Below are 16,991 nucleotides of genomic sequence, written 5' to 3'. Positions count from 1 at the left end.
CGCAGTATTAAGTCTTCCCCGGAAGACATGTGTCGCCTGCTAGTTCATTCTATATGTAATATATCACGTATAATGTTGAAAAAGTAAATTATTGAAATGGTTTTTGTCACTAAACAGGAAGTTGATAAGCGACAGATTCGAAAATGTCTTACACAATACAGTTGGCCACACTGATGCTCTGTGCCAAATATCAGGGAGTTGCCCCATGTGGTTCTTGAGAAAACTGTGACAGAAATTTTTTTGCTGTAAAAAATTCTAAGTCCCGGCAAACAGGAAGTTGATAAGCGACAGATTCGAAAATGTCTTACACAATACAGTTGGCCACAGTGATGCTCTGTGCCAAATATCAGGGAGTTGCCCCATGTGGTTCTTGAGAAAACTGTGACAGAAATTTTTTGTGACGACGACGCCGCCAGACGATGGATAGTGATCCCTATATGTCGCCACTGCGTAACGCAGGCGACACAATAATGACAGTATATCCACTGTAATCAGGAAAAAATGTTATCAGGAAGGTACTATTATTTGGAGTATTCCTAAAAGTGACAACAGGGTAATTCATACGGACAAGAAACATGCCAGAAAAGCTATGAATTTCCACTTTTGCAATGTGCTCTTGGTAACTTAGCATGCCAATAAAAGCCTACCATTACATGCAACCTCAGTCTTATCCACAAAACTTGCACAACTTTCACTTCTAATGCCAAACACTTGACAGAAGAACAAGCCTCTCACTCTAAAAACGCCTGCAGTAAAGTCAAATGTAGGAACTATATACATGTATAGCATTGAATGTGGTATTCAGATTGTATGTTACATGCATTTAGTACAATGAAGAACTCAACGACAATCCTTTATATGTTTTAACAGCCATAAAACAAATACAACTCCATCAAAAATCAACAAACTGGAACAAAACTCAAACTTGATCTGCAACTCATCAATATACATCTGCATACAAAAAATCAGTTCAATATCTCAACGTGTTAAGAACAAAAATCTGGAAAACTGGTCATGACAGTAATTTTTCTACGTTAAAGGGGCACAACTCCATAAAAAAATCGATGAACTGGAACAAAATTCAAACTCAATCTGTAACTCAAAAATATATACATCTGCATTAAAAAAAAAAATCAGTTCAATATCTCAAAGCGTTTAGAAATGGTGTTTGGGTATTCAGCTGTTCTGATGGAGAAGATTTACGAACCCTGACAACAGACGTCCAGTAGTGGCAACTAGCCCACAATAAAGTCTTCAACCAAGTGAGATAAATGAAAGTTCCGTATAACAAAAGATTCCCTGATAATGCAAGTACTTATGACAAAGAGAATTTAAATCACACAGCCCAGTCAATGGCATGTTAAAATTATACCAAAGTGTTGTAGATTTCAATTTCAAATATTGCTGCCACTTTTTTTTTGCACATATCATTTAGTCCTGTGCCAAACTATTGTCAATTCTGAATAAATTACCATTGGATTATTAAACACAGGTCTTGAAGTTACACATCATTGACCATATTCTTTAAGGAGGTATGCTGCTACACCAGAAAAATTTGATATGGATAAAAAGTGAAGGGTATGTACAACAATATTTTGAAATTGAAAACTTTCAAATTTACTTTATTTAGTCAAAAAATGCAGATTTAGTAGAAAGTGATCTGAAAAAAATTTAAAACCCCCGCTGGACTCGAACCTGCGATCTACAGTTCAGCAGTCAACATGCTAACCTACTGAGCTACTTAGCTAGGCGTTGATTTTTTAAATGAATAGACAAATATTTCTGACATATATATTTTCATCCATGTTTTAAAAGGAAGTCAGCCATTATAATGATGTTAAGAGTACCTCCTTAATAATTTTTCAATCATATGGTGATTCTTCTAGTGGGTACAAAATAATGACTTTGAAAATATATTGTCAAAGAGAGCTTTGTACAGCTATCATATATTTAACTAGGGATTCATCCTTTTACCTGGGGAATATTAATGTTACAACTTTGATTAAATGCACACAGTTTGTCTTCTGAAAGGACAGAAATGGTTTATTCCTCTACAGTAGTTTCAGGAAGCATATTAGAAATATTCAAAAATTTATAAAGACGCACATTGAGCAATGAAAGATGGACACAGACTGACCTAAAAATAAATATACCCAGACGTGCACACATGCAAGCACCATTATATACATGTACTTCCTTCCCAATTCATATCGCATGAAAGTAATTTCTCACCTTTTGTTGCCATCAATTTTTTATGCTCATAATCTTCAACCAAAGAATATGAATTTCCAATCAATCCAGCATCATTGGCTGCCCTTAACTGCAAAAAATTCTGATGTAAGCTCTCCATATCCATCGCGCTGAGATTCTCCATATTCACTCCTGTTGTCAGATTCTGGAGTTTTTGAATTTCCTGTAAATTCTGTAATGTTTGAATTTCATTCTGCAGGTTTTGGAGATCTTCGAAATCCACTCCACTGCTAGCACAATCAATCTCTTCGGTAGCTTTCACATTCTCAGTTCTAGTGAAATAAATATTTGCTTCATGTTTAGTAGGTTTATTGGAATAACATACTCTTTTCTCTTCAACCTATCTGGACATGTAATGTATGTAGTATATCATCCTCATTAAGGTTTTCAATAGTCATGTGATTTCATCAAATAATCCACAAGAAAATTCAGATATACATTATTACTAACCTTTTTTTAATCTGTAGATAATCTAATGATATTTTACATTAAAAAATACAGTTATGCACATTTTGACAGAAAGTTTTACATACTTGTACAAAGTTTAATAAGAGGCCCATGGGCCTTCAAAGTCATCCGAGTATCAAACAACAAAAAACTTCAAAAGTGTTGCATTGATATCCTCAGTTTTTTGTTAGGGCTGTTCCAGAAATTATCAAATGGGGGGGTCGGGCGGCAAATGATATTTTTTTGTGTGGGTGGTCGTATTTTTTCATATTTTAATTGGTCCATGGTTGGACTGTTAAAAAAATATTTATTATGGGTAGTGGGTAGTTTCTATTGTTTTATTTTGTGCCACGTGGGTGTTGAGTTTTCAGAATATTTTTATTGTCGCTCTTGTCGTGTTGGTTACAAGACGTCGGAGGGAAAATTGAAAACGTGCTTTCGAAATGCTGCTTTCGAAATCGGAAGTAACATAGAACTATTCGAGTTGTTGCTCTTTGCAGCGCATAACTTTCCATTACGGCACTCTTCAAATTAGAGGCGCGTTTAGTAGGGTCCCTTTGGACGTGATGGCGGCGAACTCTGTTCTGTAGATTATTACAGTTTACAGTGCATCGATTTTGGGAATATTTTGAAACCAATAGGTATTCCGTTTTCTAATAAAAATAGGCAAACCTTAGTTGATTTATACGAGGGTACCGATGCGTTATATTTATCAGTCGGTGTGATGGTGATATAGAGGCCTCCGGGCGCGGGCTCCATTAGAAGACGAACGATTCGTGGAAAAACATATCCATACCCATTTCATGATAATAGCATCGTTTGGACTCCCAATCTTTCCAACATTCCCGCCATAGATGCCTTTGATTGTTGATGTGACATCGTTTCTTCAGAACTAATGTGATACAATGTCGCACAGGCATTACCGCGTCATTGACTAGAATGTTTGTCCCGAAAACCTCGCGAGATTTGTACCGTTTTCATTTTTAAAAATATTTTTGTGGTGGGTCTGGTTAGTTTTTTTTTTTTTTTAGATGGGTCATTGTAAAATGAGTTTATTAATTTGATGGGTCATGGGGTAATTTTTTATTTTTTTTTATGGGTGCTTGGTATATACAAAAGGTGCCTCCCGACCCCCCCATGTATTTATTTCTGGAATAGCCCTTATCAAAACTGATGTTTGGGGAATGACATAAATCTTGACAAACTGACCATGGCTCAGGGTGATGACATATTGTGTAGTCATAAGCAACAAGGAGATTGTCCAAACTTACTTTGAAAATTGACTACTTCTGCTGAGACTGTTTTCCAGGGAATGACTGCTTCCCATCAGACTGGCTGAGTACATAGTCCTTCCTCTCTCCAGGAGATCTGCAGGGTTACCACAGTCCACCATACCAGGAATGCCTTGCTTCTGCTGGCATGAAGACAACTCAGCTGAAATTAAATCGAAAGAGACCCATTGGTCATAATGCTCACCTGAGTCGCCTTCCTCATACAGAGACTCCTTAAGATTGAAATTCTAACAGCGGCCTGATGTAAGTCAATACCTGCATTAAGTTAGATAACCATAAACACTGTCAAGGATGATTGCATATATCGTTTGACAAATTATACTTTATACTTTTGTTGCATCATGGAAATCAAATGCTTTTGGTTGTTTTTAAATCTTCATTGTGGTCCAACACTGGTGCGAGTTCATAAAGCATATAAATCTATTCATGTACTATTACAGATGCTAGACTGCATGGACTTGATCGGAAGACTTCTACAGTTGTTATGCAACAGAAACTATCATCTAAGACCCATCTTGCTGTCTACTACTATAAGTGTACTTAAAAGATCTTCAAAATGTCCTTGAAATTTACCGCCACGATGGCTTAGAGGTTAGAGCGTTCGCCCTGCATGTGAAGGGTTGGGGTTCGAATCCTGGCTGCGACAGACCTAAGTCGTTAAAACAGATAATGACAGTTACATCGCCAAACGCTTGGCATCAGGTGTGAATGTCACAGGTCCTTGGAGATGACCTTAAAAACGTATGTCCCATGTCAAAGTAGGTGTGGCACGCTATTTAAGAACCCTCACTGCTCAATGGATGAAAGCGCTGAGCAAAGGCCTAAATTTGAAGCCCTTCGCCGGTCTTGGTGACATCTCCATATGAGTGAAAAATTCTCAAGGGAGATGTTAAACAAGATACAATCAATCAATCGATCCTTGAAATTTTCAAAATGAATAGATATACCGTATTTTGCCAAATATAATACGCAGTGGTGTTTAATACGCACCCCCCACTTTGAGCCTAAAAGTTGGTGAAAAAACGCACTTCGGGTGTATAATACGCAGCAAAAATTTAGACCAAGCGGTAATCTTTATTTTATACTTGGTGTTAATTTTCACTTAATATTTTTGCAGAAATAATGAATTCTAAACAACGCACAATAATTTGCAAACTTTTTGAGATGAGGTCTACATCGCGGTAATCTTCAATGAGAATCTTCAGGGAAATATCAACCCGGACAAGCCTGTTCATTTCAGCAAAGCACGAGATTTTGTAGCATTAAAGTCTTAACTGACTCGATATTTCCTTTGTTGAAACTTAAAATCAATCAAATAGCCGATGTTATAAAAATAAAATTAAACAATTAAACTATCGCTTATTTTACTGTTATCAACACACCATGGTAGGTACAAAGATGCAAATTATCAACTCCTCGTTAACTACGATGACTATTAAAATGTGTGAAAAAAAAATTGTTAGGTATTTCTTTACCCGGAGGGGGTATCTAACAAAAGCAGTGTACACAACAATGGCTTCGTAAAACACACGCTTTTACGCAAGAATAGTTATTTCAAAGATTCAAATAAGTATTTCATTAAAAATTAGGCCTATTCATAAAACTTACAGTAAACAAACTTTTAGCAAGTGACAAAATTATTTTCCAACAATTTTAGCACGTGTCAAGGCATTATTGTGTACACATGCTTTCAATAATGGTGGCATGCGATGTAATGAATAGTCAGATCCAATGCAATTTGATTGGCTGTTTGTTTCATGATAATTGAATTATTTAGATATTGTAAGTATATATATCACATTTTCTGCAATTTTACGTTTCTGTAGTAATTTTCTTGAGGTCGAATTTTCTACTTAATAAATAGGTGAACGTGAAAAGGCGTACAGTATCCGAAGCCTTGGTCTTTGAGTGAAATATTACACTACTTAATCGCCGAGTTTCATCTTGAAAAAAAGGTCAAAAACCTATTGTGGTATATTATACGCACCCCTTTCTGGCACAAAAATATTCTCTAAAAAAAGTGCGTATTATATTCGGCAAAATATGGTAGCACTAAATCATATACATATACTTTTTCATTTTCTTTTAATAAATTCAAAATAGGTCAGAAGTAGTTATAATACCTTGATTATAATGAAATTCTGAACAAATTCATTTAACATTTACAAAAATCATTGAAATTTTTGTCTTTAGAAAGCAAGAGGATGATGTGTCTTAATGACCATTTGAGTATCACACTACTTTAAACATTAATTAGAAATCTTGTGTGTTGATGGCCTTAGTGTGCAATTTTGTCCTCCCTTTACTGAGTTTTCACTTTTGAGAAGCAGTAGATGATACTTGACAGTTGATTATCGCTGACATTTATTTCCAGTTCACCATGATGATGCGAGAGATAATACCTTGACAGAGTTGCTGCTAAACGGTAGGGGTTTAATTATCATATTAAATCGAACTTTTCACTGAAAATTGCAAGCAATGCGGCTGGTAAGAAAGAAAACCAAGATGGTCATGTGATACACCTTGTGAATAGTTTGTTTACAGAAAGACTTTTGTTTTATTCCATATATATCTAAAATGTCAAGTGTCTATGGAGAAACACTACATAGGAATACTTTCATATCAACTTGAAAAATTGTAGATTTGTGCTTCTTGGGAATATTTTTCCTGTAAGTTTTGAAAACCCAATTGTGGTTCCACCCTGGTCTTGAAGGTCATGAATGAATAAATTTGAATCTACACAACATGAGGATACTTGCATATAAAGACAACATATACACCTGTGGCTCCCAAAAAGAATTTTGTTACCCTGTTCCTAAAGATATTTCGCAAGGAGTTTGTTACCTTGTTCCTAAAGATACTTCACAAGGAGTTTGTTACCTTGTTCCTAAAGATACTTCACAAGGAGTTTGTTACCTTGTTCCTAAAGATACTTCACAAGGAGTTTGTTACCTTGTTCCTAAAGATACTTCACATGGAGTCTGGTGAAAAATAGTTCAGTAGTTTCAAGATTTATAAAGTACAATTTATCATCTGTTTCAAGCCTTTTTAACTAAACAGTCAGCCCTGAATTTTCAGAGTAAGAATTTGAGACTTTTGCACATTAATATCAAAACTATAATTTGTATAAGTAAACCTGTAGAATTGCTCCTTCCAAAACCCCTTGGACTTCCTCTTGAGCTGTCACATTGACTAGTGTCGAGAACAGTGCTTTCAAGGTCTGTGTAATAAAATGTTTTGATTTAATTAGAATGGCTTAAATTGCATCCCAAAATAAGAAAAAGTTTCTTAAAAGTTAAGTACTAGTAGTCACATAAAATATCTATTCTGAGCATTCACAAAATTTAACTTCCAATGGCCACAAGTTAATGATTGAACACTCATCTACTCTCTTGCAGACTTGATCATAAAGACTTGACCAGTGAGGATGCTAAATACAGCAGACTTTCAGAAATCCTGATGATTTTTCTTCGGATCAGAATTTTTAAATACTTTTTTGGTATTATCTATCTGGGAATTCCACATTCCAAATCTGGACCGTCTTTCTGTACCACAAAATGCCCCTTTCCACTATATCTAATATCTAATTGGTATTCCAACTTGGATAACCTTTCCTGACCTTACCAAACTGTTGTAAAAACACAAGCCTAACTGTCTGCACCATTAAAAAATCAATCACCTGTTATCAATGACTCACTGTGAACTTAATCACAGGGTATTATGGATGTGTGTGCACAAGACTTTCACTTGATGCTGAAATGTATTTCTTTTAATTTTCCATACCAGTACTGTAGGTTAATTATTATCGACAATATATTTATACAGAAAGAGTAGTAACATCGTAATACTGCTATTTATAGACTTGGCTTTGGGGTTTCATAATGATCATTCTCTATGCACAGTATTTTACTAGGATAAAGTGATCGCGAATCAAACACAATCTAAACAACTTTGATATATTGACTTAATCAAAATTCATTAAATTTCAATAAATTCATCTTCCATTGTGATTGATTTAATAAAGCAATGATTAAACTTTAAATATTTGCCTTCCTGTCTTTGATTACAGTACTACAGTTTTTAATTTAAGTAGTGTCAATTATATTGTGTAAATGTGGTATGTAATACATCTAGATGTTTAAATTTTAGTAATGTTTGGCTGGGAACCAAATGCTCCACTGTACCGTTACCTTACAAACTAGGATAGAACAAGAGCAGCAACACGTGGAACGTTCCCTCGTAATAATGTACATTTATCAGAGAATTAACACATCGTAGATCCCTCATAATAATGTACATTCACACTCAACTAATACATCATAGCCCACAAAGATATCAAATGTATACCGTATAAGTGAAATATTTAGCGAGTTTCTAATTTTGGCATTTTTAGAAAGAGTGATGAGATCGCTAAAATTAGATATCGCCAACAATTCCACATCGAAGGTAATAGTTATCTTTCCTGGAATTATAAAGTCACTAAAATTGGCTTTCTCTAAATATATGTACAAATTTTTATGGGGAAATCGCTAAATTTGTGTCTTGCTAAAAATTCCACTTATACGGTATCATCTGTGGCCTTGAACTTTGTCCCTAACCTTGAAAATCAAAAGGGTTTGATAAACCACTGTGGGAAACAAGGATGCAAAGTTTGACGACATTCAGTGCCACAGTTTTCTTTAAATCTTACCCACAAGGTACTCGCACACATATTCACAAACCATCACACACACACACACACACACATGCACAGGAGTGTTACTATATCCTGTATCAACAAAAGGTGTTGTCAAACAGGAAAATTACACTATTAAATAGCTGTGTAAATAAGTCCTAAAACAATGTTTCTGTACACTGGGGATGTATATTGCTCTCTGATGACTTTAGCCTTTGATTTTTAAAACAAACAATAACCTAGATATTTGTGTAAGATAAAATCCTTCCAAATAAAATCAAAATTGAGAATCAACCATAAAATCCTGTTGTCACTATGACTAAACCAAAGAAAACTTTGTCAAGGTTTTGAAGCATTTTGATTTTCCTAATTATCATCTCTCCTTGGATGGAAGCTTGACCATTCATTTAAAAAAAAAAATGAATCCTCTTTATCAAAGGATGCTTTGTGGCAAGATTGATTGAAATTGGCCTGAGGATTTTTGAGAAGAAGCTGTCCAATCAGTTTACAATACTGACAACAGCAAGGAAGACACAACTTTTGATTTTAAAAAACAAAGCTAATTTGCGAGCTATAAAAAACCTCAAGACAATGTGTCCCAACTTCAGACAAGAGGCCCACAGGCCTTATCGATCGACTGATTATTAATTCAAAGTATCACTTGCCACAAGGGCTATGAAATCTATAGTAATTTTTCTGTTCTGCAAATCTGAAGTTAAATTCTAATATTCAGCAGCAATATAAAACAAGATGTGTCCTTAAAAACACAAATGCCCCAGAAAGTGCCCATTTTACATAATTGTAATTCCACATACAATACTCTACATTCAACAAGCATTTCATTACAGAGTTACAAACCTTACAACAATCTTAATTTTACTGAGGCATACTTCACACTTTTACAACATCAAATTTAAAAATCATTTTATCATAGACTTACAAACCAGATAGCAATTTTTATTCCCCGTCACTCTGAAATGTGATATATGACCTTGTTTGAAAGTACTAAAAATGAATACTATCTGTCGAAAACAACCTTTGATTGGAATATGAGTGCAAGTATTTCACAAAATTATATATATTACACAGATATTACCTGAAAATATTTTCCACAATGACCTTGATATTGGCTAAAATACCATGCACCATGTTTAATGTACAGTAGATACATTGTATCATGCATAAAAATATATATATGTGTGTGTGTGTATCCAGGCGGCCACAAACTTTGTTTACAGAGGAATATATCGAAACAATTTTATTTAATTGATTGATGTTTTCCGCCACACTCAACAATTTTTCAGTTATCTGGTGGCGCCCAGTTTTTTATTGGTGGAAGAGAGAACCCAGATCCAATGTACCTGAAAAAAGACCACCGACCTTCCGAAAGTAAACTGGGAAACTTTCTCACTTACCGGCGCGAGAGTGATTTGAATCCGCGCCAACAGAGGTGAGAGGCGGTGTGATTTTAAGCGCGATGCTCTAACCACTCCGCCACGGAGGCCCTTACTATTGTTTGATACATACACGCACGTTATACATTGTTATGCATGAATTACTGGACATAAAATAAACAAACTTACCAATAGTAGAGAGAGTCACTCCTTCATCACTGGTTAAAATCTTGGATTCTGCAAACTTTTTATCACAGCTGAATGGGAAATTTTTTTCATCTTTCTTCATTCCCAATAGATGTAAGCGGGCCATATACATATTGGCAGCATTACGTTCAATACTTTTGACTATCACAGACTACAACAACAAAAATAAAGTGCACTGCTAGAGTACATGATACACCCATGTAGAAACTACATGTACATGATGCTTATGTATGTTTACATACTCGAAGATCCATCAGCAGACCACATTTTGATAAAGAAAGGCCTTACAATGTGTAAGATATGATTTGACAACATTTAGTTCAAAATGAGACCAGGGTGACCTACTTTTGGGTCATAACACACACTGCCCCCAAGATGCATCAACTAACCAAGTGTGATGATCCTAAGCCTCACAATATGCAAGATATGATTCAGATACAATTTGAGCATGTATAGCCATAAAATTCCTATTATTGGGTCACGACAAATCTTTCTGCCAAAATGCACCCACTGATCAGGTTTGATAGTCCTAGGCCTTACAGTGTGAAAGATATGACCCAGACACAAAAAGGACAAGGGGCATCCGGACAAACAAATGGGAAAGAGTTTTAGGGAATGGAAACTTTCTTGTGTAAGCTTTCATTTTTCTGATTCAGTGGTTCTTGGAAAGAGATTTAAACACCCAATTCTATTTTCACTAAATCTAAATTATCTCTCCTTGGAAAGAGGACATGGATTTGAATTAACCTGATTTTTCTTTACCAATGAATACTTTGAGCCATGTGTGATTGTAATCTACCCAATAATTCTTGAGAAAAGTTTACCAGTACCACAGATGATGCACAAATTTTGATCATAAAAGCTTCTATATATACTAAATAGATATTTCATCCAAGTGTTGAGAAATTTTGCTTACTCATTTACCTTTAGAGAAATTTACTTTGCATAAAATGTTAATTTATTTCAGTAAGCAATACAGTCTTAACAGTTCTTTGTTCACAGATTCATGGAATGGAGATAACCATAAATATGATTTCAATAAAATTTACACAGATGACACTGTGAAAACAATTTTGGGTATGCTACGGAAACATAAAAACAGATAGTGACAGAAAATTAGCCTTACCTTGTTTGGTTGTTTAGGTTTTGGTTTAACACTAATGAAAACATCTAGTTGCTCCATCAAATGAGTAATAAGTGCTGTATAAAAGTTACAAAATGATGTAAAAACAGATCCTCAGATTGTCATATCATAAAAACTCACAGGCAAACACAGAAAAAAACCGTTTTGCTTATTCACAATATTAGAGACATTTTGATACCATGTGTGAGCTGGTGACCTTGACTTTTGACCTCAAATGCAATAGTGGTCATCCTTTTATATTTATATTCACTGAATCTTTTCTCTTATATTTCTTCTGAAATAGACATTGCTCTCATTATAGATGATGAGCAAACTAGTTCGATCTAGTTTTTTAATACCACCTGTCTGTGTAATCATTATCAAATATGGAGCATCATCAAGGTCAAAGGGTGATTGGCTGTTCTGTTTAATGTAACAAATGGATCAACGATATGAAATTTTAGTACTTGAATCTAGTCTATATTTTTTTTAAATGCATAAAAATATAAATATGAACAATAAGATGTCTTTTTTTTTTTGTTTCATCGGGTGATGGAGGTAGTAATCAATGCAGAAAAAATTTGCATAACCCATTTACGCAAATTATGAATTTTTTCTGCAATGCTAGCTACCTTCATCATTCCATGAAACAACTAAGAATGCATTTTATTATTTAAATGATAAAGATCTTTCATGTGAAATTTCATTAATGAATCTTAAATACTACTGGAGATATAATCTGCAAATCTTTTCTTACTGTATGAATGAGTGAGCTTAATATTAAGACCTAAAGTTAATAGTCATCCTTAAGGCCAAATCAAATTAATTGATAGATTATCATCCCCACCCGCCCCTCAAAAATCTGACCACCCCAAAAAAATTTATCTTGCGAAACTTACGATTTCCGGAAAATGTACATGTCCGACTCTGGTATTTACACTTCTTGTTTACATTTCTGGTATAGCAACGTGAAAAGTCACAAGAAGAAAATAGATATGGTTTTCTTAATTTCTCACATTCTTACGGGCATAAATGAAAGGAAGGGATTAATGTTCTTCATATCTTGAAGAAGTTTTGTATCTTTCTGTGTTTGAATTTAAAGCTTAACATGGAATTTGTCTGTGAAATAAGCATAGATTGATATCCATCTGGCATTGACAAAAACTCGTTTGTCATTAATATTTTTCTCAGAAAATGAAAATTAAAAAATAAAATCCTCCCACCCGCCCCATACTTTTTGCTGACCCTGGATGATAATCTACTAATTAAGTTGAATTGTCCTAAAGCCTAGTTACGGCCTGTGATGCTTCTACGGTTAATAGTCATCCTTTAAGCCTAGTTTACGGCCTGCGATGCTCCTACGGTAAAAACTTTAGTTTACGGCCTGCGATGCTCCTACGGTAAAAAGCCTAGTTTACGGCCTGCGATGCTCCTACGGTGCGTGTAACCTAGCCGTATCTATTCTCCCTTTCCATGTGGCCTCTGTGTGTGGCAGACAGCAGCTGTGAGATTTTCATACGTGTCCTCTATGATTTTGTTTAGTTGAAAGTTATCAAAATTTTCAAACATCATAAATTTGTAACTATGTTGTAAAAAGTATTGTATCATCCCCTTATAGTCATTTTGCGGATGATGTGTGCTGATTGGACAGCAAATGCACAATTTTTGGGGGACATTGGGGGTAATAAAAATCATAGCAAGGTTACATGGAAGCCATGTGTGGGCTCCATTCAGTTTCCATGGGAAACTTGTGGAGATTGCACCGAGAATGTTATACAATTGTCAAAATACTTGAACAATCCCTACACAGCCACCGTACAGATTTGTCCCGACCTCTACTCAAGAGCCCATGCAAAAAATAGCACAATGACTGTATACAATATAAACTTTAAAGCTGTGGCTCATATATTCTTATGATGACCCAAAACTTTATTGTATGGCTGCCATGGCAAATGTAAAGTAGGCTTAAGTCAAGAAGACTCTTTTAGGGTATCTTCATTTCCAAAGCTCACACTGTCTCTAGGATATGATCAAGAATCCATTTCTATCATTTATGACCTTATAGTTTAACAGGTGGAAACACTATAAAGTCCCTTTGTCTGTGGTCAGGTTGACCTTCTTCAACTGGTATTTCATGCTATGCCTATCAAATATTTTCAAACATTGAAATTATCGATGTACATGTACAGAGAATAATTAATACAAAACATCATGATCCCATAAATGTCGCTTGATATTTGTGCATAATATTCATTAACATAAATTGGAAATATTGAATTTGTTTATTATGATGAATATTCATTATTATGTGATTGTATATTTCAGGGTACATTCTAACATACTATATTCATCATTATATCTGGCCATAAATAAGCACAGCTCAAACCTGAGAAACAGAAAAGTAACCCTGTCACATCAGCATTAAAACAGCACTAACCTTGATCTATGTCTATTTCATTTTTGACGTCAAACATGAGTACCAATGGCAGACATCCCTGAAATGATAAGGAATCTGTACTTACTCAGTTTCCAAACAAACAGAATTTTAACAATTTACATGTCTTTTAATTTGATACATTCCGGCTTCAACTTTTGCTAGACACTCTCCTGTATACATTCAGGTCAGATAAAAACTCTTGCTTAGGAGAAAAACTCTCAATTTACTAAAAAGATTCGTATTTACTTAGAAAAACATGATTTAAGTAGCAAACTTTAATTGGTTTTGAGAAAAAGAAAATTTAACATTTATCAAAAAATCTTCCTAATTAGACATAAAAAAGAACTATAAAATAAGTGCTTTATTCATGCTTTTGTTTCAAAATTAGGTGTATTTTGTATAAGAATCCTGATGCAACTCCATTGTTATTCTCAATTTAATCAATATAACGTAGAATCAGTTAAGAACAATAAACACATTTTGACACCATTTTTTTCAGTATTTTGACCCAAAATGGCTATTTTTCATGCAGTTTTTCCTCTAGATAGAATGCATGCTGGACAAATTTTACGTTCATGCTATACCGTAGAATCATTTAAATTCATGGGGGCCAATTTTCATGGATTACTGAATTTTTATGGGTTCATGGGGACGTAATTTCGTGGATTTAAATATTTGTAAGATTCTTGTATTATACTAGTTGTCTTTATTCGTTGGGGATGTAAATTCGTGGATGAGGGGTACTCACGAATTCTACAAAAATTGAGCCACCACGAATTCTAATGATTCCACAGTAGATTTAGCCTTCCAGTACACATCGGCAATAGAAAACATTTTGCTTGTCCAAAGCTGTGCTCTGTCTTCATTTCAGAAAACATTCAACAAAAGGAGCATTTTAACTAAATTTGAGCAATTCTTCCATTGACTGTAAATATTAAAGACAGATCATGTCAGTCTGTAATTAACATTTCTCTTTTTTATAAGCTTTAAATTTTTTAGTTTTACAAGGGCACAGAAAGTCTGCTATCAAATGTAGTCCTTTGAATGAATAACTGGATATGCCATCATGGCAAACCACCATCACATTGGTATTCAATGGACATCTGAACATATCATGTGCTGCTGTCTGCAACATTTGACAATGTAAACAAGAGGCCCATGGGCCACATTGCTCACCTGAGTCACCTTGGCCCATAACTAAAGACTTTCCATATACATTTGCATGTAAAACCTTTGTCCCTATTATGGCCCCAACCTACCCCTGGAGGCCATGATTTTTGCAAACTTGAACCTACACTATGTTAGAAAGTTTTCATGTAAATGTCAACTTCTTTGGCCCAATGGTTCTTGAGAAGAAGATCTTTAAAGATTTTCCCTATATATTTGTATGTAAAACTTTGATCTCCTATTGTGGCCCCATCCTACCCCCACGGGGGCCACGATTTGAACAAACTTGAATCTGCACTATGTCAAAAAGTTTTCATGTAAATATCAGCTTTACTGGTTCAGAGGTTCTTGAGAAGAAGATTTTTCCTATATATTTGTATATAAAACTTTGATCCCCCTTGTGGCCCCACCCTACCCCCGGGGGCCATGATATGAACACACTTGAATCTGCACAATGTTAGGAAGCTTTCATGTAAATATCAGCTTTTCTGGCTCAGTGGTTCTTGAGAAGAAGATTTTTAAAGATTTTTCCTATATATTTGTATGTAAAACTTTGATCCCCTATTGTGGCCCCATCCAACCCCCGGGGGCCACGAGTTGAACAATTTAGAATCTGCACTATGTCAGGAAGCTTTCATGTAAATTTCAGCTCTTCTGGTCCAGTGGGTTCTTCAGAAGAAGATTTTTAAATGACCCTACTCTATTTTCACCTTTTCTTGATTATCTCCCCTTGGAAGGTGGCCTGGCCCTTTATTTTAACAATTTAGAATTCCCTTTACCTAAGGATGCTTTGTGCCAACTTTGGTTGAAATTGGCCCTGTGGTTTTTGAGAAGAAGTCAAAAATGTTAGAAGTTTACAGACGGACGGACGCCGGACTACAGGTGATCAGAAAAGCTCACTTGAGCTATCAGCTTAGGTGAGCTATAAAGGTGCAAAATATTTCATGAAAAAATAATACGGAACTAACTAAACTAATCAAATTTTGTGTTATAACTGAAATCAAATATGTATGACTGCTCTGGTTTATAATATTTTAACTCATCTATGTCATGCTGTCAGACTATTTAAAACCACATGCCGACTAAAATCAAATCTTCATTAAAACATTATTATACATCTGCCCATACTGTTAGAGCGCAAGTTGGAGGTGATGAGATTGAATAGCTTTTTTCAAAGTGGACTACTTGGCTCACCTGATATGATGCAATAAACACATGCTGCAACATACACATTTTTTTTTTACTGAAATGAAAGAATAACCATAAAAAAGCTTCCAGCTGAAGTGAGTTTTAAAACCTTTTGTGCTTACAATGAGGTGCTGCCTGGCCTGAAACACACTTTCAATATTGCCAGTGATGTATATTGTCCCCTTCCTCTGTGGTGCTGATGTGTTAGGGTCAGGAAAGTGAATACTGGCTCCAGTCCTTTGCATAATTTGTTTAATATTCATACCACTTCTTCCAATGATGAATAGGTGGTGTTGGGGTGCAATTTCCAACTGCATGCTGACTGCAAATTTTACCTGCAGTAAAATAATATACTTTTTAAAGATTAAAGAATAGAAGATCTGCTCAACAAAACAAGGACGCCACATCTTAGCATGGCATGTATGAAATCACTGTTAATAGTGCTTATTAACTTGAAATCTAATACATACAACACTACAAAAACTAACACAAGACTCTTCCAATGACTTTGAACTTTTATAAATAACTTATTCAATAGGAACCAAGACACACACCCCCCCCCCCCCCCCACCACCACCAAAGTAACATTCTTGAAAGTTTCATGAAAATCAGAATATTTAGCTTAAACTTTGTACACAAGAAATTTTGGAATTTCCCATCCAGTGACATTGATCTTTTTTATTCAACCTTCAAAAGCAATGAGAACCCAGACTTGTATGCAGAATGCCATTTTTGAAAGTTTGAGAAAAATCAGTCAAGACATGTTGCATGAAGACAGCATTTTTAAGCACTTCCCTACAAAGAAACAGAT

The 16,991-nt window shown here is 35.0% G+C and overlaps 1 protein-coding gene across 1 annotated transcript in view; it reads right to left on the bottom strand.

Annotated features, from left to right (window-relative positions):
• Positions 1-16,991, bottom strand: part of LOC125669605 (protein bicaudal C homolog 1-B-like) — a 45,553-nt gene that overhangs the window by 13,220 nt on the left and 15,342 nt on the right. The window contains exons 8-14 of the mRNA XM_048904240.2: positions 16,303-16,515; positions 13,826-13,883; positions 11,392-11,465; positions 10,248-10,416; positions 7,126-7,209; positions 3,969-4,131; positions 2,233-2,522 (exon numbers count right to left, since the gene is read on the bottom strand). Coding sequence (XP_048760197.2) covers positions 2,233-2,522; positions 3,969-4,131; positions 7,126-7,209; positions 10,248-10,416; positions 11,392-11,465; positions 13,826-13,883; positions 16,303-16,515 — 1,051 coding nt within the window. The remainder of the gene's footprint in view (positions 1-2,232; positions 2,523-3,968; positions 4,132-7,125; positions 7,210-10,247; positions 10,417-11,391; positions 11,466-13,825; positions 13,884-16,302; positions 16,516-16,991) is intronic.

Source organism: Ostrea edulis, chromosome 4 (genome assembly GCF_947568905.1).
Source record: "Ostrea edulis chromosome 4, xbOstEdul1.1, whole genome shotgun sequence".
Taxonomy (NCBI): Eukaryota; Metazoa; Mollusca; class Bivalvia; order Ostreida; family Ostreidae; genus Ostrea; species Ostrea edulis.
Note: the sequence above shows the minus strand (reverse complement) of the source record. Positions and strands in the feature narration are given on the sequence as shown.